We start from the raw sequence: 25035 nt of genomic DNA, 5'->3' as shown, positions 1-25035 counted from the left end.
TCATTTTTGTAAATATGCAATGAATAAATTTGATATGGCACACTGCATTATAGTTATACTTGAATGAAATATTAGGACAAAAAATTATTCTAATATTCTAGATCGTTTTTTAATCAGAAAAGCTTTGACCAGATTTTTATGATAATGGAAAGAATCATATTCCATGATACTGATGGCATATTTTATGGGCCTCATTCGGTATAATAATACACATATGGTATTATTTCAGAAGACTTTTAAATATTTCAGCATCAAAGTTTAATTAAGCATATTATAGAACTGATAAATGAGTCAATTATTTATTTAGATTCAGTATGTTCATTTATACAAATACAAGTCTTCATACTGAAATATGATGTATCTAAAGAATGTAAAACCTTGGTGCTAAAATTGGTTATGAGACAATTTCAGAATTGCTTCAAATCTTGATTACACTAAATCAATTTAAAACTGGATTAAAATAGACACTGGAAACATAAAATGCATTCTAAAAATTATCTTGAGAATGACATGATTTGTTTAAATCAGTATTCAAATTAATAAAAATAGAGGTATAGTTGTAACATTTTATGAATTATATTCAGAGTATATATGTATAAAATATCATATTTTATTAGAACATAAATAGAGCCCTTGATTCTTTATACAATTTCCTTCTTAAAGGTGTGATTGATAGATATGTTAATACATATATTTGTATATTGACACATGAAAAAATCAGGGAGTGGTGAAGAGATTGATTCAACATCACATATTATGTCAGCAGAACTTTGACACAAGCATATAGGTCACTGTTTCTAAACTCCATCCATATTTTATTCATATCTTCATAAATTAAAACACACTGAATTGTTTTGCCTTATGACAGAATAAAATTCTTTGAAAAATGAATTTTGAAAATAAAAGTGTAGTATTTTTTACGTATTTCTCTATCACTATGAAATATATTGCACAGACTAATTGCCTGTATATATTACAAACCTCAAATTAAGACATACTCTAAAATGAATTAAGACCATTTAATTGGTGATGAGTTTTTCTCTTAATAAGAATGTAAACTGAGTAAGCATTTTTTTTTCTTTTATATAAAGATGTGTCACCTAGAGCTTTCCTGTAGTATTGGAAGTAGTCTTATTTTATATTAAATATAGTAGTAAAACAAGATTCTAAAAATAAAGATATGGGAAAACCATGCAAGTCACTATGGTTGTATATGTTTTTCTACTATAATGCTGACTACCTAGATACACCTCTAAAATTTCCAGACACCTTAAAAATACAGAATCTAAAATAAAATAAACATTTTATATTTGAACTAAAAGGATGGTACATCCTCAAAGAGCTGAAGAAGTCTGTCATACAGAAAATTAATTGTTATAACTACATTTTAGGAAAATAAAAAGTTCAATGCTATTTATAATAATCTGTATGATAGTATAGTCTTATCAATATGGAAAGTTTTGATAGAAATTATTATTTGTTAGAGATGCCTGAAAGAAAATAATTATAACTGATTTATGAAAATCCACAATAAAGTATCAATAAAAATGATATGTTCCTTCATATTAAAAATGAAAAGGTCCAAAATATTTATCAGAATATCCTATTTAACTTACTATATAAAATATTATTTTGTATTATTCAAATTTAAAGAGATGAATATTTAAATTATATTTTATAACTTCTCCATAGAGGGAGAAATTAAGTAAAACACATCCCTCCCTCTGCAAATGCATTACTTTGTAACAACTATGGTCTTACGATTTTAGAAAAAACTGAAGATAACGTAACTAAGATCTATTTAAGAGTCACTAAACTTTCTTTCATACTTTTACTCAAGCATGTCTAATTTGATATAGAAAGGCGGATAATTTGTTTCTAAAACCATTTCTTAGGAAAAATGAGAAGGAATAATTTTCTTCAAAGAGGTCCTGCAGATGTTAGTTGACTTTATACATTTCCCCACCGATACTTTTGAGTTAATAGTGTATGCTGCTTCCATAAATGATTTCTCAAGCAATTAGGTGAAATACATCCTTTTGGTAACTAAAAGCAAACACAGAAATCTTAAGCTTTTCAGAAGAGGATAATCACCTAAATTCTGAATTGGAAAACTTAAATAAATGTTTACCCTGTAATGATTTGGTTGTAATTACCTAGAAGTGTAAGTATCATTTCAATGCATTGTAAGTATCATATGATTAAATAGCAGTTTTAGATTAAAATAATGAAACTACTCATTTAACTGGGGAAAAGAGATTAGGACATCATTATAAAAATGGTCATTGGCCTTATCTATTGAAGTTTAGCAACTAAGGAATTAATTCCAAATTTAGTATTATCAAAGACCAAACTTTGTTTTGTGAAAGATTTACATTTTTGTGAACTGGGCATTATCAGGATATAAGTGTTATCTCCTGACCCTCGCAAAGGCAATTGAGCAAGTGAAATCATGTTAGTAATTGTGGTTCTGTTCTGATATTATTTATAAGTGGGATTTATGTCTAGCCCAGTGGTCAAGGCAGTTTCAGTACTTAAATGTAATAATACGTTGTTTACTAAGGGAAAATGTAAACAATCACAGCATAAATACTATACAGGAAGTTTGCTATGAAATTTTTAGGTATTCCTTACTCAAGAGGGAATCCTCCATGTTGGATGAGCAAAGATGAAAATTTACACTAACATTTATGTTTACTTTAAGTTTTGTAAGATTCTCAGATTTCCAGTTTCTTACATACTTTTTTTTTCCTAAATTGTTAAAATTAGGGAGGGATAACATGGGGAGAAATGCCAGATAAGGTGACGGGGATGAAGGCAGCAAACCACATTGCCATGTATGTACCTATGCAACAATCCTGCATGTTCTGCACATGTACACCAGAACCTAAAATGTGATTATATATATTAAATAGTAAATTCCAGTGTTCAAACACATTTATAACATATTTCCAAACCTTTCTTTTCCATGGCTCTTTGCAGCAATTGGTGAACCTGAAAGTATAGATTGGTATAATCCTCAAGGAGAGAAGATAATTTCAACACAGAGGGTAGTGGTACAAAAGGAAGGTGTTAGGTCACGGTTAACCATCTACAACGCAAATATAGAAGATGCAGGGATATATCGTTGTCAAGCAACAGATGCCAAAGGACAGACACAAGAAGCTACGGTAGTTTTGGAAATTTACCGTAAGTCATGCATTTATATGGTTTAGTGTATTAAATTTTATTTGCTTATAAATAATTTAGGCAAAATAAAATATGTTTAATACTAAAACTTATCACTCATTAAGAAATATGTGTATTGAAAATAAATACCAGTTTATGCTTTACCAGAGTGCATCTTAGAATGGAATAGATAACAGGTAATAAGTGGTTATAAATATATATATGGTGTTTTTTATGTTTGTTAAACACTGTTAATAAAAATGTTTTCATTTCTAAAGCCATTAGGAGTTCACTGGGTAAATAGAGAATAATGGTTTATTTAGTGGTATGATATTCATTCAATGGTTATTTTCCACTGTAAAATAAAAGGTCATTATTAGAACAAATGAAAATGCATGACAGTGCTGACCATTTTAGAATGAGAATTTGGGGAAGGGTCAGTGAACAGTAGTCAGAGAGAAAGTTGAAACTGATCTGGTAGACTGTAATATCGAGCCTGGATTCTATACCACAAAGTGTTTTTAATAGCAAGGTTTTCCACATTTGCACTTCATTTTATGTCCTCAGATGGATTTCTTTCTATGTTCCTTTCTCCTCCTCATATTGAGGAATCATTAACCTGTTTAGCAAATTTGAAATCTGTTGACTCCTGTGTTTTAAAGCAAGCTATCCCAATTACTTTTGGGATCTTGAGCAAATCATGTAATTTCCCTGTCTTTAGTTTCCTCACATATAAAATGAGGATAATAATGGTACCTATGTCATATGGAGTTTATTTGAGTACTACCTTAAATAATATTGCAGAAAGTACTTAGAGTAATGCTTTACAATTTATATGTAGTTAGCATTTCTACCAATGATAAATTATATATACTTTTGGAATGCAAACCCTTAAATCATCTTAAATCCGTAGTTTTGTATCTTGTTTATTATTTTAGAAATAGAATGTGAAAAACAAAGTCAGAACTTTCCCACAGTAGGGCTTCCTGTTTGATGACCAAAGCATTTTGTGGGCACATTGTTGCTCTTGTGTTTCCTGATTTGGAGTTTTTTCCTCGTATTTGATTATAAGCTTCTGGAGGAATGATACATTCCTAATTCATGTAAAACACTGCAGTATCTATTTCATAATAGCAAATAATTAAATTGAAATTGCATTTTATTGATATAGTATTTGGAAAAATTTTTATTTTAAATGATGCAGAAGAAGAATGCTGACATTTCATTTGCGAACGTAGAAAAAAAAAAGAAATTGCAAAAACAATGCATTACTTCTTTGAGAATTTCTCATCAAGCATAAATATTCACGTTCATTCATTCATTCCAGACACTTATTGGGTGTATATCAAATATAAATCCAAGTCCCAGCCTGAGATAAACAAACAATAAGCTGAAACAAATAGATAGATGCTAGATAAACATGCTATGGGATTCTATGGAAAATAAATTATGTGGGGTATAGAGATAGGGAACCTTGAAGTGGAAAGCAATATTGCAATTTTGTATAGGGAGGTTGGATAAGAATCTGAATGCATTGGAAGGGGTGCAAATGCCCTGTGGTGAGACTGAACCTGGAATATTCAAGGAACCTCAAAGAACACAGTTTTCCTGGAGCACAGTAACTAAGAAGAGAGAGGTGAAATTCGGATTGGAGTTGTGGAGATAAACTCCAGTTTATATAGAACCTTTTATGGCATTGAAAGATCTTTGAATTTTATTCTCAGTGAGATAGAAAAGCATTAGGGAGAAGAATTTGATCATCTAGTTTAAGATTTTAAAGTATCTTAAAGTATTTTAAGATTTTAAAACTTCTAAGTTTTCCTAATTATTTTATTATAGTATCAATAAAGTTTGGATTATGTTATTAGGAGAAATAAACAATGATACTTTTGTGATTTGTGATTTCTTTTTGTCGATACAGAAAAACTCACTTTCAGAGAAGTGGTGTCGCCACAGGAATTCAAACAAGGAGAAGATGCGGAAGTGGTTTGCCGAGTTAGCAGTTCACCTGCGCCTGCTGTCAGCTGGTTGTATCATAATGAGGAAGTCACCACTATTTCCGACAGTTAGTATTTTGGTAACTCCCTAAGTTATATGTTCTAATACTATTGTAGTTTTATAAAATCTGAATCAATGTGTCTAATTGCGGAAATTGGAATGTTTGACCCTAAATATTCAATAGCTATTTTGAGAAGCTTTAAGCTCTAGACTAGGATTTAGCAATGTAGGGGTCTCAGGGCAAATTCATTTTTTTGTGATTTAGCTCTAGACTAGGATTTAGCAATGTATGGATCTCAGGGTAAATTCTTTCCCTTTTTCTGTAAGTTGTAATCAGAATGATCATGCCCATTAGCCACATACTGTCTGTGGCTGCTTTGGAGGCAGTTTAGAAGCTGTGGCACAGTTGGTTTAGCCTAAAGAAATAGGATCCTTAATACCTGGAGATTTACAGAAAAGGTTTGCTGACCCTTGTTCTAGTGTCAAGGAAACATTAATGCATTATAAACAGTACTAAGAAAATAAAGAAGTAAATCCTGCTGTATTCAAATTCTATATAATTTCTACATGATCCTATGAGATCACTATCTGTAAATTTAGTATTGATGTGAATTCTGTTTATTATTCTGAGGCCATGCTGTCAAGGATATCTACAGTTCTAAATATTATGGAAAGATACATGTCTATAATAGAAAAGTACATTCATTCAAATTATCTTCATGATTTTGATTTAGACTGAGCTAAATTTTGGAATAATATGACTTCTGAAATTGAAAGTGTAATTTGCTTACATTGTGCTCCTTTACCATGTGCTTAGGGAGCGTTTTCAATTTAGAATATTTTTTAATGCACCTGCATTGTGAAGACGTACAAAATAATTAAATGTTTTAAAGTATTTTCCATCTTCCATGATTCTGATTTGTGTCCAAGGGAATGAAGATTCTACAGCATAAAGGAGGGAGAGATCATACCTATTTTTGAATATGTGGGGAGAATGTATGATAATCATGTTCAATAATTACTTTTTTTAATTTTGAATTTTTCTAAGCTTAGCATATTCAATGGTTGTCAGTTTCCATTATAAGATGTTAATGAGAAATAACACCTTATTTCCTCTCATTTTGTTTCAGCATAACTCTGTAGAGTGTATTAACAAGTCACATAAGTAAATGGTTTGATGGTTTGATATATTTTTAGCTCTTTTCTTCTCAATGATAAAGCAAAAGCAGTTCTTTTGTAGTGGTAGAATGGCAATGTCTAAATATTTTCATATTGTCTGATCTTAAACTTCAAGTGTAAATTTATTGCAAATCTTTATTAATAGAATATTTTGAAGTAAAATTATATTTTTAAAAGACATGAAAAACATAAACCTCAAAGTGAAGACTGATGACAAAGGGTAGTGGTGATGGAGGAGTGATATTTGCTTGCTGCAGCTCATACATATTTCCCCAGCATCCCGGGACTGAATGGCGTAGAACCAAAGTTCCGTTTTGGCTCTCTTCCTTTCCTTGGCCCTGAAGCATTGCACACCTTTTCTAACTGTTCTATGCCTAAATCTCACTCTTTAGCTGTAAAAAATTTAGATTGTTTCCTTAATTTAAAACAATGGCTTTGTGTCATAAATGAGACCTTAGGCATAAAATCGTTTGTTTACATCTATGAGTGATTTGTTCCAGGACCTCCCACAGACACCAAAATAAACTAATGTCAATGTCTCTTATATAAAAAGGCATAGTATTTGCATGTGACCCATATACATTCTCCCATATCCTAAATTGTATCTGGATTCTCTAAAGGCTATGTATATGGTTGCTGTACAGTATTGTTTGGGAAATAATGACAAGAAATAATCTGTACAACATGTTCAATAAAGATTGAGTTTTTTAAAAAATATTTTTCATAAGCAGTTGTTTGAATCCATGGATGTGGCATCCATGGATACAGGGAATCATATATACTTCATTTGTTAATTAAATGAATAAAATATTTGGCTAAGGCCAGGCATGGTGGCTCATGCCTGTAATTGCAGCACTTTGGAAGGCCAAGGCAGATGGATCACCTGAAGTCGGGACAAGACTGGCCTGACCAACATAAAGAAACCCTATCTCCTCTAAAAACAGAAAATTAGCCAGGCATGGTGGTGTATGCCTGTAATCCCAGCTACTCAGGAGGCTGAGTCAGGAAAATCACTTGAACCCAGGAGGTGGAGGTTGTGGTGAGCTGAGATTATGTCATTGTACTCCAATGTGGGCAACAAGAGCTAGACTCTGTCTCAAACAGATATAGATATAGATATAGATATAGATATAGATATAGATATTTTTTATAGATGTTTATTTGGCTGTGTGTTAGATTCTCAATAAATGACACATCCCTCTCATTTCTTCTCACTGAGTTGGTAAATCTTGGAATCAGTTTTGCTAAAGTTACATGCATTTCAGTTATATCTAGAACCAGAAAATCCAATGTGGAAGAAATGGGTATAGTTTAATATGAAACAGAACACTAAGTTGTGTGGCAGGTGGAAAAGATAAATAAAATAGTATTTTTAACTATAGGATTCAAAGTATTCAAATACATTATCAGGAAGGACATACTTTTCTAACCTTGTAATATTGTAGAAACTTACCACATAGCTCATTATTGAATAAGTTGTACATTTATAAAGTATTTATATGAAATAACATTATTCACTGCTTATAACTTATATAGTCTTTTTATTAAAGCTAATTAAATAAGATTAAGACTACAGTTATGAAAGGTATATGTATGGGCATTTGCAATAATGCCAAGGACCCAGATAGATTTCTGTTATCTTTATTTTTATTTTTTAATTGCATTTTAGGTTTTGGGGTACATGTGAAGAACATGCAAGATTGTTGTATAGGTACACATGAGGCAGTGTGATTTGCCGCTTTCCTCTCTATCACCTATATCTGTCATTTCTCCCCATGCTATCTCTCCCCAACTTCCCACCCCCCACTGTCCCTCCCCTATTTCCCCCCAACAGACCCCAGTATAGACCAATGGAACAGAACAGAGGCCTCGGAGGCCACACAACACATCTACAACCATCCGATCCTTGACAAACCTGACAAAGACAAGCAATGGGGAAAGGATTCCCTGTTTAATAAATGGTGTTGGGTAAACTGGCTAGCCATGTGCAGAAAGCAGAAACTGGATCCTTTCTGACACCTTACACTAAAATTAACTCTGTTGTCTTAATATGATACAAAAGTAAAGTGTGTGTATTCCAGAGGAAACAATGGAGGCCTAGAAATGCTCATTTTATTAGCTATGCTTTTGATTATAGCTATGTGGTAGATACTCAAAATTACATTTCCTGAAGAATAGAAGTGGAGATTTTCCAGATTACTCATAGAAAGGAGACTCATATGATAAAGTATTCAAGCATTGTGAAAGTAAAGGTGACATTTTGCTTATAAAAGTTGAATATTCTGACTTTTAGTGTCATTCTGATTGAGGGATATGCTATTTGCTGATATCCATTCAACCTTAGCCAGTTTGGAATTTCTCTCTTAAACTTTGTAAATGCTTTGGTCAACACCTAATTGATAAACTCCTCTGCATTAAAAAACTGATTTAAATGGCTGGGTGTGGTGGCTCACACCTGTAATCCCAGCAGTTTGGGAGGCCTAGGAGGGCAGATCATGACATCAAGAGATCAAGACCATCCTGGTTAACACAGTGAAATCCCATCTCTACTAAAAATACAAAAATTAGCTGGGCATGGTGGCATGTGCCTGTAGTCCTAGCTACTCAGGAGGCTGAGGCAAGAGAATTCCTTGAACCCGGAATGCGGAGGTTGCAGTGAGCCCAGGTCGCACCACTGCACTCCAGCCTGGCAACAGAGTGAGACTCTCTCTCACAACAAACAAACAAACAAAATAAGTAAACAAACAAAGAAACAAACTGATTAAAATTACCTTGTTCAAGACAACTTTTATATAATCTACTTCTAGTATAAAATATTAATTCAACAATTATTGAATATATAGTATCTGTCCTGTGGTGTATCAGATGTTTAAGATTAATGGTGAGCAAGATAAGTTTCTCACCTTCAAAATACCAGCAATCTAAAGGGAAAGATAAATAGGTAAATCAGTATGAGAACAAGATATATTGAGTCTATGATAAGGAAATTGTGGTAATAGAGAGTGATAAAGAAAATAAATGTAAACTACTTACAGTAAGAGAGGGTGTCAAAGATGCCTGCTAAGAGGAAAAGGTTACTTTTAAATATACCCCCATATTAGCCAGGCAAATGGTGGTGGGAAACTATCAGGAATAGGGAAGACCATGTGCCATGGCCGAGAGGTGAAAGGCAGCATGAAAGCATATTTCTGAAACTGGAATAAGTTTATTATTACTAGAACTTACTAATAAGTGCAACTTAAATACTTATACAAATGGGAAAATCTAACTAGGATTTTTAAATAAAGGACTAATAAGAAAGGAAGCTGAAGAAGAAGGTCAAGCCAAGTCAACACAGCCTTGACATCTGCTACAAGTTTGCAGTTTATTCAAAGGGGGCAACATTGAAGGGATTTAATCATTGCAATGACATAAACTAATATGCACTTGAGAAGAATATTTGTATTTCAGTGAAGAGAACAACTTAGGTGGGGAATTTTCAGGAAGAGGGAAGACCATATGCAATGGCCCAGAGGCAAATACAGCATGAAAGCTTATTTCTGAAACTGGAATAAGTTTATAATCACTAGAACTTATGAATAATTGAAACTTAAACATTTATACAAATGAGTAAATCTAACTAGGATTTTTAAACAAAGGACTAATAAGAAAGGAAGCTGAAGGAGGAGGTCAAGCCAAGTTAACACAGACTTGACATCTGCTACAGAGTTTGTTTATTCAAAGGGGGCATCATTGAAGATATTTAATCAATACAGTAACATAACCTAATATCCACTTGAGAAGAATATTTGTATGTCAGTGAAGAGAACAAATTAGATGGGAGTCAAGGCAAAACTGAGAATGAAAACCATTTCAGGTCCTAAGGAAATATTGTTAAGGGAGAAAGAGATTTAAATTAAATAATGATAAACAGAGAAGTGATAAGACATGGAGTCTGACTCGGTCTGCAGACTGAGGGAGATGAAGATGTCAAAGATGAATCATGGAATTTGCCTTCTGTAGATTTCCATCACTTATGGAACTTTTCCTGGGTAACTAGTTCCATGTAAAGGCATGTGAAAATAGAACTGGAGAATGACAGATGATAAATTTCAGGTGGAGAGATTGAGCTAAATTTTAGACATACTGAGATCAAGGCACTTTAATTTCTCCTAAGTACGTACATCTGGTAGACTGTTAAAAATGCTATGGAACTCACAGAAATCTTCTGATCTGAAGAATAATGGTGAGTCCTTAAGATATAAATGGTGACTGAAGCTGTGTGGATAAATGAGACAAATAATTGAGTGAGCACAGAATAAGGAAAGAAGAGGACTTAGAAATAACTAAGTTAAGGAAAGAAAGCAGACACTTTATTGGGCACTACCTGATTACACTTATTTTCTTACTTTGATAGAAAATTGGGTTTCTGTATAACTGAGAGAAACATAATCTAAAATAAAATTTCAAATAAAATAGTTCTTTGACACTGATTGAAGCTGTGCCTTCTTCAAATGTTTTCTGGAAACACCTATTTATGATGGGCTTTCTTTTGATAATAGTTTACTAACAATAATCCATGGGCCTCAAAAACATGTTTGGAATCTGACATGGAATTTTCAGATAGTTTTCTGTATAGAAAATGTTTTATATACATAAACATATGTAATAGTATGTATTTAGATTTAGCAGGTAATTAATGGTTTTCTAAAGCTTTAAATTTTCACTTGGTAGAAATAATGTGAGGCCAACAAACATATGAAAAAATGCTCATCATCACTGGGCATTAGAGAAATGCAAATCAAAACCATGTTGAGATACCATCTCACACCAGTTAGAATGGCGGTCATTAAAAAATCCAGATACAACAGATGCTAGTGAGAATGTAGAGAAATAGTAACACTTTTACACTGTTGGTGGGAGTGTAAATTAGTTCAATCATTGTGGAAGACAGTGTGATGATTTCTCAGCGACCTAGAAATAGAAATTCATTTGACACAGCAATCCCATTACTGGGTATATATCTAAAGAATTATATATTGTTTTATCAAAAAGACACATGCACATGTATGTTCATTGTGGCACTATTTACAATGGCAAAGACCTGGAACCAACCCAAATGCCCATCAATGATAGACTGGACAAGAAAAATGTGTCACATATACACAATGGAATACTATGCAGCCATAAAAATGATGGGTTTCTGTCCTTTGTAGGGACTTAGTTAAATCTGTATACCATCATTTTCAGCAAACTGACACAAGAACAGAAAATCAAACACTGCATATTCTCACTCATAGGCGGGTGTTGAATAATGAGAACACGTGAACACAGGGAGGGGAGCATCACACACTGGGGTCTGTTGGGGTGGAATAGGGGAGGGACAGCAGCGGGTAAGGAGGTTGGAGAGGGATAACATGAGGAGAAATGCCAAATATAGGTGACAGGGAGATGGAGAAAAATATAAATAAATAAAGCAAAAAAAAAAAAAAAGAAAAGAAAAAGAAATAATGCATTAAAATACCCATTGAAAATTCAACTATTTCAATGGAAGAAAATGCTGATGTGTTCTCATAACATATGTACTGTGATTCTAATTATTGCTCTTTTAATAAAGCATTTCCTTTCTGATTAAAATAATACTTCTTACTATTCATATTTTTCCTAGTTCAAATCAAATATAAGCAGTAAAAAGCATTATAGATGAAGGATGATAGGTATTTTAGCAAGTTAGAAAATGCATAATAATCTGAATATGATAGTATTCTTTTTCATTTTAAATTTTATTTATTTATAATTGTCTCTCATCCAAACTTCTGGCTGGACACTTAAGAGAGGATTTTTAATTGACTTTGAAACATGAAGTTTCAGAAGTTTTTAGTTATTGCAGGACTACTTATGAGTTATCCTCTAAGACTTCTTGTGGATTGTTTTTCTTTTTCGTGTGTGTTTGGTTGATCATTTTATTTTTTCCCTTTTTAAATTTTTTAAAATTTATTTTGGATTGGTTTTCTTTCACCCCCATGTTCTTTCGATGAGGGTATTTCATGTTTGTGCTTTAATTTACCAGGGGAAAGAATCTGAATAAATATTTTTGTTTCTCTTCTTAGGTTCAACCTAAGGAAAAAGTAAACATTATGTCAAAGTTTACACCTCATGGGCTGAAAATCATGTGGCTCTAGCACTAGAATTACTATTTTCACTTTGAGGGAGCCTCTGAATCTGTGCATTTCCGCCTCTGATTACTTATCTCTTCAACAAAAAGCAACCACAGGCTTGTCTGTTTAATGAATATGCTCTGATGACTCTTATTTGTTATTTCTAGCCCAAACTTCTCCCCTTTCATTAAGGAACTTCTATGACAAATTAACCCACAAATCTGAGTGGCTTACTACCATAGTAGTTTATGGCTCACTCAGGCAAATTCCAATTGGCCGTAGATGTAGAGGCAGGATTCTACTGTATCCCTTCCACAATCAGGCTGATGGAGACTCTACCTCTTTCACATGTGGCTTCAGTGGTTTTCTTAACCACATTATCAAGCCAAAAGATTGGGGGGAAAGCAGTAAACACTGGGATCAGGCCCAAGGAATAAGCAATAGACTGTAGATACCTTAGGGGCCGGGTACCTTAACATAATCACATTTCTACCTGATCAAAAGGCCAAAAGAGATAGAGGCTATCTGTCTCTTATTCATCAAAATGTCTTATATACAATATCCAACAAACAGATAATAATCAATGAGATTATTATGGATGTGTTAATTAAGATTTAAGATACTACCTGTACAAAGAGTTTCCAAATTGGACTATACATAAAAGCATTCTTTGAATGATAAGGAGAGAAAAGGTTTTAGCATGGCAGCAAGATTGTGATGCTTATAAATCAGGCCAGACATGAAAAATAATGTCAGGCTGAGATGCTGCTTAGGCATCACAGCTTACTGTAGCAGATTACACAATCAGTTAACACACACTGTATACCAGGTTATTTTTTGATATATGCATATGCAAACATGAAAAATTGAATCTTGAAATAAAATAACAAAATCCATTTATACCTAATACAGATTATCTTGTTAGCCAGAAAAATCCCAATCCCTTACATAAATTTGAAACATAATTATTTTTATATCCTTTATATTACTTGAATAATATTATACCATCTAGTTGCCTCCTCAGCGATGCAAAATGTTTAGTTTAATTATTGTATGAAGAACGATGTTCAATATATTTTCTAGTTCTTTTCAACCCACGTTGCCATATATTTGCAGTCAAAAGTTTGCACATCTGTGATGTCTAATCTCCCTGCATTGTTCCTTTGTGTATCATTTCTGCATCCAAAGTACCAAGGGGGAATAAGAGCCTAACCATTTTATGTGGATATCAAATCTTGATTGTATTTTTATTTTTTTTTAGACAAAAATGGTGTAACAAAGCAGTGTAGAGTGGAAAAATTGAAGTCATGAAATTACATTTTACTTTCAAATTTGAATTTGTTTGCTGATGAAAAGCTTGAGAGTGTCAGACAGCACCATGTTTTAACTTTTAACAATTTAGAGCCCTCTGGACTTTGCCTTCAATTACTGATAACATTTTCTCCCCTTTGCTTACTTTCCAGATCGGTTCGCTATGTTAGCAAACAATAATCTGCAGATTCTCAACATCAATAAAAGTGATGAAGGTATATACAGATGTGAAGGAAGAGTGGAGGCCAGGGGAGAAATTGACTTCCGTGATATCATTGTTATTGTCAATGGTAAGCAGTAAATAATTTATATATATTTTATGGTTTCATTTTAGCCATATTTTTTATTAAATGGCAACCATGTAAACTCAAAATACAAGTCTTCTCTAATAAACCTCCTCTATACCAGGAAGAAATATTTCCACCTTTATTGCGGAATCTGTAACATTGTGTTATAGCCTCAAGGCAGGATCCATGACTTAATTTACATTGTCATTCTCATAACCCTTTCAAATAGGCTATATGTGAGTAATTATTTTTTGCTGGAATCATAGTTGTTGAAAGAGTATCGAACACAGTGCAGTATTATACTAAATGTTACTTTTAAATTACATGAATTACTTGTTGCTTAAATTTATGTATTTTACACTATTTACATTTTTTCTCATATTTAATAATTAAAATTTTAAGGTTGTATTTACATGTATTAATGGACATGAATGATGGATTTTATGAAATATCTTCCTCCAAATTTGCTTCTCCTATGATAGTTTCTGCCTGTGTTAATATGACATTCTGTGGAGCTGGAAAATACGTTTCAGTTATCCTAGACGTCTGTTGTATTAGTCCATTTTCTCACTGCTATAAAGAATACCTGAGACTAATTTATAGAGAATGGAGATTTAATTGACTCAGAGTTCCAGATGACTGGGGAGGCCACAGGACACTTACAGTCATGGCAGAAGGTAAAAAAGAAGTAACGGCACAGCTTACAGGGCAGCAGGGAGAGTGTGTGAGAAAGGGTGAAGAAATACCACACTTAAAACCATCAGGTCTCATGAGAACTCCCTCACTGCCACAATAACAGCACAGAGGAAACCGCCTCTATGATCCAGTCACCTCCCACCAGGTCCCTCCCTGGATACCTGGGAATTATTAATACAATATGGGATGAGATTTTGTTTGAAGACACAGAACCAAACCCTATCATACAGTTTAATCTGTTATCGAGACATATCCATTGTGTATTTTAACATCTCTCAAGCATACTCTAGTTTCTCTATCATCTTGTTTTCCATGAGAGTGCTGATCTTTCTACCTTTTTTTCTTGAATTCATACAACTTGGTTTCTCTACACTTAATCCCACAATTCTACCTTTCTCTCCAGGAAGACATTCAACTGTAATAATTCTTCAGTGCTTCTCATTACCTTCAAGACAAAATCAAACAACTTTTCATGGCATAGAAAACCCATTATGATGCATCCCTTCCCTAACCACTCTACCGTTAGATGTCAGTCATAGGGAAACCGGGTCCTTAGAGGACATCTAGCATTTTTCAATGGCTTTTTTAGGAGTACAGAGTCTGATATTTATTAAAAGGGCCATAGTCAGTGGAGGAGTTTCCCTTCAGTGCAGGAGGAAGATTTCAGTGCATAACAGATAGGTTTAAATATGGAGGTGTCTGCATCTATACCTGTATTTATATCTATATCCATATATAGCTCTTTTTTTCTCTTTCTTATATGCAATAAACAAGGGTAATATATAGAGGCTATTTAGTTTGTTACTTATCACATTGTCTACCATATTTTGTATCCAAAAAGATTTATGGTGACATATTTAAGTGTATTTCATCATGAGCAGTCTTTGTGTAGCGTGTTATATTCTATTTCCCTTCTAGATTATCTGTGAGTGTTGATGTACATTCATTTTCAAGGAATGGTCTTTTAAGGAACAAAGTGTGAATCTTCAAATCTGTCATGGTCTGCATTTAAACTGGAATATTTAGGTCTATATTTCTATGCATATTTCAGGATTTATAAGGAGACAAATATAGGAATATGTTTTTATGGGCTATTCTGATCAATTATGCAAATAATTTCCTGTTTTGTCTATGTCAGCTTGACCCTCCAAAAGACAAATCCTTCTCCTTTGTGTCCCACTTTCCTCTAACAGAATCAACCATAGATTCTAATATGACCTTCTTTGCTTGGACTTTGATAATTAGTCGCATTTTTAGCTTTAGAATCACAAATACTCATAGCTTAAAATTCCTGGAATCTCTTTTATTTAACATAATAGTGTTCACAAAATCAGGTATCAATTGATTTTTTCTCTGGAGGATGCAGTTGGACACATCTGAGGGAAAGCATTGACTAATGCTGTCAGACACCTGTGCTTTTCTCTCACATTTTGCCTTGATTTAAGCCAGAATGCTGTCAGACACCTGTGCTTTTCTCTCACATTTTGCCTTGATTTAAGCCAGAAAAATAATTTTAATTCAGTCTTACTGACTCTCACTCAGCTTACTGGCTCCTTTTAAATCTTGAGGTTTTTTTTTTTTTTGAAAGTCTTTTTCTCTCCTGCCAATTCATACTCTTTTGTTTAAACAATTATTTAAAAGATATCCTTGCTGGCTTCCTCTGTAGTACCAGCAATAATAAATGTTATGGATTATTACTTATTTTTATATTTTTAACCTACCTTTATGACTTTCTTAATGCATTTTTCAGTGCCTGGGTATTGCTTTTCACAAATATTCTCCTCCTCCCTCAAGGACGGTTACACATGAGTGCCTTTGATATGTGAAGCATGGTGCCTCCAATGGAAGGAGTATGCGTTTTCACCCAGTTGATCATGTGACTTGCTCTACCCAGTAGCATAGAAGCAAACAAAATACACACCATGGCTGAAATCAAACTTCCATAAAACATCACATATTTTCTTTTATTCTCTTGTTCTTTCCTTCTGCCATGAAAATAGCATGACTCAAATAGGAACTTCTTCATCTTGGGCACCTTGATGAAGACCAGAGGATCAGAGTCACAGATGATCTTCAGGTGCAGACACTGTAACATGCATATGAAAAGAAGTATACTTTTAAGCAGAGACTTTAAAGATATTTGTTATCATACACAAAAACAGACAAATGCAAACCAGTGCTTTTCTCTGTGTGTGTGTGTGTGTGTTTTTTTTTTCTCTCTCTCTCTCTCTTTGCACAATCAATTTAAGGACCATCTGACTGAAGTATACTTTTGAAATTACTTACCTGGGTGTCCCTTTCCCATTTCCCTTGGTAGTGATCATTTATGACAATTTTTTATCACCTTATTGAGATATTGGAAATTTAACTGAAGAGTTTTTACTGTCATTCCAAAATTGCCTTACATTTATTTTATATATTTATTCAACAGGTATATACAAGTGCTGGTTTTATATTTTTCACTATATTGTGCTTAGGCTACTAATAGGCCTAACACAGAATCATTTCCCTTAAGACACTTAGAGTTTTATCTCAACAACTCAAAAGAATCAACTTTACTAAAGTCCTTTATTGTTTCTGGAATAGCTGAATTCAAAAACATTTAAACAAACGCAGTTTTTGTGGATATTTACAGACTATTTTATGAGAATAGACACTTAATGCAGCCAAAGACAGGAGAGTTCCTTGATATTAAAGGCAAACCTAATGAAGAAAAACTGTTATATTTAGGAGAATAGGGCAAGAATAAATATGTTGCAGAAAGAACAACACTTGTAAAACAAACAAGAGCATAAGGTGTGAAAAAATCCAAGCACCTGTGATCGAAATATACTGTTTTTAATAGGAATTAGAGTTACGGTGTGTTGGTGGGTTTGGAGATTAGGTGGAGGTGCAGACGAAAAGCAGGTAGCAGTAGGTCATGGAGGACTATCAGTGCTTTATTAAAAACCCAGTCTTTTGGGGGACAAAGAGGAGCTGCCATTGAGAAGCAAATAATCCAGAGAATGAGGGAGTTGACACAAGAATATTGGCAGGGAAATAAAGTGAGTTCATGTGAGAGATAATTGGGCCTTTACTAAAGGACAAGGAAATGAAGAAAAAGGTGTACACGAAAACTGGATTTAAAGCAAAATGTCACCCTGTGCTTGTGTCACAGCGGCGAGAGGAATCAAGTGTGATTTTAAGACTTCTACTGTGGGCTTTAGGGCTTCCAGTAATCAAATGCAAGCAGAAATACCAATACAGTGTGCACAAAACTAAGTGTGCTGAATTTAGAGATTATGAGGTTGCAAGAGACAGTATGGTGAATGATATTACTGAAGTAGCCTGGGTTAAATGAATATTACAAGGACTGGAAGCATAAAGGTACACATGTTTTTAAAAGGATGAAAGCTAAAAAAAGTTAAAGACACGTTACATCAGGTTTTGGACTTAGCTATTAAACGGGAACATCACAAAGTTGAGTTAATGAACATAAAATATTTTTGGGGGGATATTATACAATAATAATTCTTAAAATTATTAAGGAAAGTTTAATAACATCATTGATAATACTAAGGATTATTACCTTGAACATAAGAAGAATATGTTTTATATTGAGCCTGGAGGAAATGAGTTAAAAAATGAGTGAGGACATGCAGAAATTCAAAGGTAGATTTGGTTAATAATTTGACAGAAATCCTGCTACATGACTTCAATATTCTGTTTTCAATTAGCTGATTTCCCTCACTGAGCAAACATTGATATAGTCTTGATAGTCATAAACAATTTATACGTGCTTATATTAAACTTTTTATTGAATCTTCAGGTAAGCTCTCCAACCTGCCTAAAACCTTTCTGTTCATAAACCTCCCATGAATGCTTTCCTTATACCATCATACCTTGTTTCACTGTGACATACTATATGAAATCTTTCAAAGGCTGATTAACAGAGACATTGGCTGAATTGACTGGACACCTTTTCTGTAAATTCATATACTCTCTTAACTAGATAATTGTGCTGTACGTATAAATAAACATTCCCACTTACGCATCACGGATACACTCTTTCAAAAGAGCATCAGTATTGTCTTTCTTACTTTAACCCACATATATCCTCCCACCATCTGATTCCTTTGCCTTAGTTAAAGAATATGCTCCATAACTATTTAAAAAATGTTCATATAGATGAAAGACCTGCAAATAGCTTTTTAAATTTAAAATATAATCAATAGAGTGTTCATTTATAAAATATTCTTCTAATGTGTAATGATTTATTATTTTCTGAATATTTTGTAAATTTGTGAAGAGTGATTCACTAACTGCAGGTTAAAATTTGGGGTAATGGAAACAGGAACAATTGAGGTTATTTGAAAAACACCTAGTAGTGCAATTTTAAAGCAATTGTTTCTTTAGTCTTTCTTTGAACATTAAAATCAACAGTGAATGATAATTGCCGGAGATACCTGTACAAATGAATGTCTGAATGTATACTACACTTTATCTCAGTAACCCCTAGATAGTGATTTTTGTATTCCTATCGATTTCTTACAGTTTCAGAAAATGAGGAAAAATACTTCTATTTTTATAATAAATGAAAACTTAAGTCAAAATTTCTCTTTAAGTTGTATGCAGTGTTTTATAACGTAAAGTATATACAAATATGGAAGAGTGAATTCATCTCTTATAGATGAATCATGTAATTGAATCAACCATGCAGACAGCGATTTTTAAGACAGTTCTACACGTGCAAATTATGAGGGAATTTGTAACAATTTTATATAACATACAATATATAATATACTCCAAACAATAAATATTTACCCAAACCAGAATATTTTCTAATTTTATTAATATTGTATCCCTAATGATCATATTAAATTTCAAGAATAAGCAATCTAGGAATACAAGAAAAGAAAGACATATCTTTTTCTCCTTATCTCCTATATAACTATTATTTCAGAAATTTTCAGTTTATAGAAACTAGACAAATGATAAATAGATGATAGATGAATAGATAATACATAGGTAGGTAGGTAGGTAGATAGATAGATAGATAGATAGATAGATAGATAGATAGAAAGAAAGATAGATAGATAGATAGATCCTGCGCAGATCTAGGCACATCTTTCTTTGCTTTTCTCTTCTACATCAGTAACTGATGTGAGTATTTTATATAGTCCATTGCTTTTCCTTAAGTCTCTATTTCTCTTTTACCCAGATTTCCTAAGTACACTTAGTGGTATACTATCATATTTGAAAGTCTTTTGAAAAGCATGTATTCATTTTTCAACATTGTACTTTTAATCCCTGATTAAAGATACAGCAGAATTTTCTCATTGTTTGAATCAAATTCCCGTTCTGAATTCATCTGTTTCAAGTGTAACAATCTTCTGCTTGTCAGTTAGGGATTGACCTTTATGTTTTGTTCTCTAACATTTGTTTGACGAGTACAGAAGTGAATCCTACCATTTATGAAACAACAACTTCCAGAAATCTATAGGGACCACACGACACTGCAATAATGCAATTTTTTAAATCATTTCATATGATCAGTAAAATAAGTCACCATCAAGATGCCATCTGACATTGTGGAGATGGATGCATGGCATTCAGGACAATTAATATCTACATAACTTCAGAGAGACATTCATGGGTCCTGTTCTTCAAAATGTGCTGCACTAAAAGATAATTTAGGAAAATAAAATAGCAGTATTTCATTTACATTGAAATTCATGTATGACCAGTATCACCACTATCTCTTGCCTTGTTTTTTGGCTTGTGTCATATCCTATGGCTTTTAATAAAAGCATAAGTATTCAGAGAATGTCTGTTTCTAATGGTTAAAATAATTAAGAAGCAGAGGGAATTCAACTCACATTACATAAAAATTAAATAACCACTCAGTTATAAGTTAAACTAGTTGCACGTGCTACGTCATCTTCTTAAGCATAGTTTGTTTTTCTTTTTATGCAGATATGCTTAACTTCTCTAGGATGATTAGAGATTGTGTGCTCTTTCATCCTAGAGAAGTTATGCATAACTGCATAAAAAGAAAAATTCTCTCTCTCTCTCTCTCTCTCTTGCTTTCTCTCTCTCTGTTTCTCCCTCTTTTCCTCCCTCCTTTTTTAGCCAGGCTGATTGCTATTTGTCTTATAAAGCATAGTCCAAGCATCATTTCTGGAACTAGAAAGCAATTCTAAATAGGATTTGCCTTATTGCAAGATTTCTCTCCATGAGATCTTATAGTACTAGATCCTCTCTGTAAACTTTTTCAAAGCTTAAGTATTTGAAAGGACTCAGAGGACTCCACAAAGTACAGTTGTTCCACGGTATCTATGGGAAATTGGTTCTAGGACCAACATCCATGGGATACCAAACCGACGAGTGCTCAAATCCCTTCAAGTCAAAAGGCATAGTATTTGCATATAGCCTACACACATTTTTCCCATATACTTTAAATCAGCTCTAGATTAGTTATAATACTTAATAAAATGTAAGTGCTGTGCAAATAGTGTTACATTCTATTTTTTAAAATTCATATTATTTTATTGCTGTATTGGTATTTTAAATGATTTTTTTTTCAATTTTTTTTCAATTTTTTTTTTTTTTTTTTTTTTTTTTTTTGAGACAGAGTTTCGCTCTTGTTACCCAGGCGGGAGTGCAATGGCGCAAACTCGGCTCACCGCAACCTCCGCCTCCTGGGTTCAGGCAATTCTCCAGCCTCAGCCTCCTGAGTAGCTGGGATTACAGGCATGCGCCACCACACCCAGCTAGTTTTTTGTATTTTTAGTAGTGACGGGGTTTCACCATGTTGACCAGGATGGTCTCGATCTCTCGACCTCGTGATCCACCCGCCTCAGCCTCCCAAAGTGCTGGGATTACAGGCTTGAGCCACCGTGCCCGGCTTTTTCAAATGTTTTTGATCCCTGCTTCATTGAATCCTCAGATGCAAAACCTGTGGATACAGAGCTGACTTTATATTCATGTATGCTCTATTCTAAAGAAAAGGATATGGTTCAGCAAGAGAAAAAGAATGTAAAGAGTCAGGCCTTTGAGAGGCAATCCTCCACCCAAGATTTCCAAGGGTCTTATTTGCAAACAAGATGATATGTATGTTCACCTTGAACCACCAAGGTCTGAATGAGGCATCTCAAAGAGACTCTCAGGTGGAGGCCTTTAAGTAATAAAGCCAAGCTTCACAAATTGTTTAGGTCAAGGGTAAGTTATCAGTGCAGAAAATGACTTCGAAGGTTTCCAGGAAACTTTCTGGTCCATCATAAATTCCAATGCCCTTATCTTGGCAGAAAGTCATCCACGTATCTTTGGAGACATTGATAGAAGTTTTCCAGCTGAGCCAGAAATCAACTCCATTTCAACAGTCTCTTTAACAATATACCTTTCACACTGACTTGAAATTATCCATTTATGTGTGATATTATCTCACAGATTAGACCATTAATCCGTCAAGGAAAAAGGTGATATTTTATAACTTTAAGCTACGCCTTAGAGGTTTGCATATAGGAGATGGTCTATAACTTCTGGAAAGATTTCTTCAGTTTTTAATTATTTTGTTCAAGTATGTGATTCTCTCAATTACAAAGATATTTTATTTCATAATTATAACTACTTATTGTTTTTTCTCTATTCCTTTAGGTTAAATAATCCAAGTTATTTTACTTTTATCGTGAGGATATTTCCTACTTAAACTATCATCTAGTAATGTGTTTCTCGATAGCTCGTGTGTATTTTAGCAGTTTGTCATGTATAATAAACTGTATAGATTTAAAATGTCAACATATATTTATTAATGTATGTATATATCTGTAGATATGTGTGTTTGTGTGTCTGAAAAATAATCACCACAAGTAGTGAATATATCTTTTGAGAAGTGTTTGTTCATGTCCTTTTCCCATTTTTTACAATGGGACTATTTGTTTTTTGCTTGTTGATCTGTTTAAGTTCCTTAGAGAATCTAGATATTAGATCTTTGTTGGCAGTATACTTTGTGAATATTTTCTTCCATTCTGTAATTTGTATGTTTATTCTATTGATCAATTCCTTTGTTGTGCAAGAGCTCTTTAGTTTATTTGGGTCCCACTTGTCAATTTTAATTTTGTTGCAGTTGTTTCTGGGGCCTCAGCCAAAAATTATTTGCTAAACTGGATGTCTGCAAGGATATTTCTTATGTTTTCTTTTCGGATTTTTATAGTTTGAGGTCTTTTTAAAAAATATTTAATTTGCCTTGATTTAATTTTTGTATCTGATGAAAGGTAATAGTCCACTTTCAATTTCTGCATATTATCCCAGTTATCCTAGTACTATTTACTGAATAGGGAGTTCTTTCCCCATTGTTTATTTTTATTGGCCTTGTTAAAGATGAAGTGATTCTAGTTGTATGGCTTTCTTTCTGATTTTTCTATTCTGTTTCATTGACCTATGTATGCTTTTTTTTTTTTTGTACCAGTACCACATTGTTTTTATTATGCTTATCATCACTAATTATCAGAGACATGCAAATCAAAACCATAGTGAGATACTATCTCGCACCAGTCAGAATGGCTATTGTTAAAAAGTGAAAAAACCAACAGATGTTGAAGGCTGCAGAGAGAGGGGAATGTGTATAAATATTGTTGGAAATGTAAGTCAGTTCAGCCACTGTGAAAAGCAGTTTGGAGACTTCTTAAGAAACTTAAAACAGATATACTGTTCATCCCAGCAATCCCTTTACTGGGTATATACTCAAAGGAATATAGATCATTATATTGTAAAGACACGTGGACTTGTAAGCTCATCACTGTAGTATTCACAATAGTACACATACAGAATCAAGCTAGATTCCCATCAGTATTGTATTGGATAGATAAAATGTGGTACATATGCACCATGGAATACTATGCAGCCATAAAAAGAATGAGATCCTGTCCTTTGCAGCAACATGGATGAAGCTGGGGACCATAATTTTAAGTGAACTAATGCAAGAATGGAAAACCAAATACCACATTTTCACTTATAAGTTGGAGCTAATTCTTGAACACACATGAACCTCCACACAGGAACCATAGACAGTGCCTAACAGTAGAGCAGGAAGGGAGAAAGGGAGGCATGGGCTGAAAAATGACTTTTGGGTACTGTGCTCACCGCTTGGGTGTAATTTACCCATGTAACATACCTGCACATGTACCGCTATATCTAAAGTTGAAGGAAAAATAATACAAAGCTTTAAAAAAGAGTAAGAAAGGGAAATGAAAACATAATAAACTTTATGAAATGCTAAAAAATTTAGTATAGTGAATATATTCATTATCTGTAATAATTCCTAAAAATTTTATATAACCATATAACATATATTCTCTTTTAAGTGGATTCTTAAAAAATTATTTTGAGATTCATTCATGTTATCCCATGCCATAAATTGTCATCCCTTCTTATTGCTATTAATATTCAATTTTACGAATATGTCACAATTTTCTTACTCATTCAACAAAAATGGCTTTTGGGAAGTTTCAGGTTTTTGGCTTACAAATATATATAGATTTATATATTAGTCTTGTTATGGTCATATGTTTTTATTTCTCTTAGGTAAATACCTGTGAGAGGTATGGCTAGATCACATGCTAAGTGTATGTTTAACACTTTTAAAAAATACATCCTGAAAGTTTCCAAAGTTATTGTACTATTTTACCTTCCCTAAAGCAGTGTATGGGTATTTCACTTGCTCCACATCCTCACCAAAACTTCACATGTTCAGTACTTTATGTTTAGACATCCTAGTAAGTGTTTAGTGGTTTCACATTGTGGATTTAATTTGCATTTTCCTAATAACTCAGGATGTTGAACATCTTCTCATGTACAACTCGGCATTGATCATTTTTGTTAAATACCTTTTCAAATATTTAACCAGTTTTTAACCTGTGCTATTTTCTTATTATTGAGTTTACAGAGTTCCTTATGTATTTTGAACACCATTCCCTTATCAAATATGTGATTTAGAAATATTTTTATCCAATCAGTGGCTTTTCTTTCTATTTTTTTAACCACTCCCTTTCAGTGGGTTAAAGATGTTGATGATGTCGACTTTTTTTATATGAATTGTGAATTTTATTTGAATTGTTTCAAATCTAAATGTATTATGTAAAACAAATATATTAATGCTAAGATGTTCATCAATTATTCTTTCGAGAAATTTTGTTGTTTTTGTTTTTAAGTTTATAGTAAATTTTTGATTAATTTCTTACAGTGTTGTGACAAATTGCCAAAGCGGTTTGTTTTGTATTTTG

General features: G+C 33.1%; 1 protein-coding gene across 6 annotated transcripts in view; it reads left to right on the top strand.

The window, feature by feature from the left end:
• The window catches only part of NCAM2 (neural cell adhesion molecule 2), a 504760-nt gene that overhangs the window by 279828 nt on the left and 199897 nt on the right, over positions 1-25035 (top strand). For all 6 annotated transcript variants that reach the window (XM_003934329.4, XM_010344887.3, XM_074389453.1 and 3 more), the window contains 3 exons: positions 2983-3189; positions 5090-5233; positions 13946-14083. In XM_003934329.4, the coding sequence (XP_003934378.2) occupies positions 2983-3189; positions 5090-5233; positions 13946-14083 (489 nt within the window). The remainder of the gene's footprint in view (positions 1-2982; positions 3190-5089; positions 5234-13945; positions 14084-25035) is intronic.

The sequence above is a fragment of the Saimiri boliviensis genome, chromosome 18 (assembly GCF_048565385.1).
Source record: "Saimiri boliviensis isolate mSaiBol1 chromosome 18, mSaiBol1.pri, whole genome shotgun sequence".
Lineage (NCBI taxonomy): Eukaryota > Metazoa > Chordata > Mammalia > Primates > Cebidae > Saimiri > Saimiri boliviensis.
Note: the sequence above shows the minus strand (reverse complement) of the source record. Positions and strands in the feature narration are given on the sequence as shown.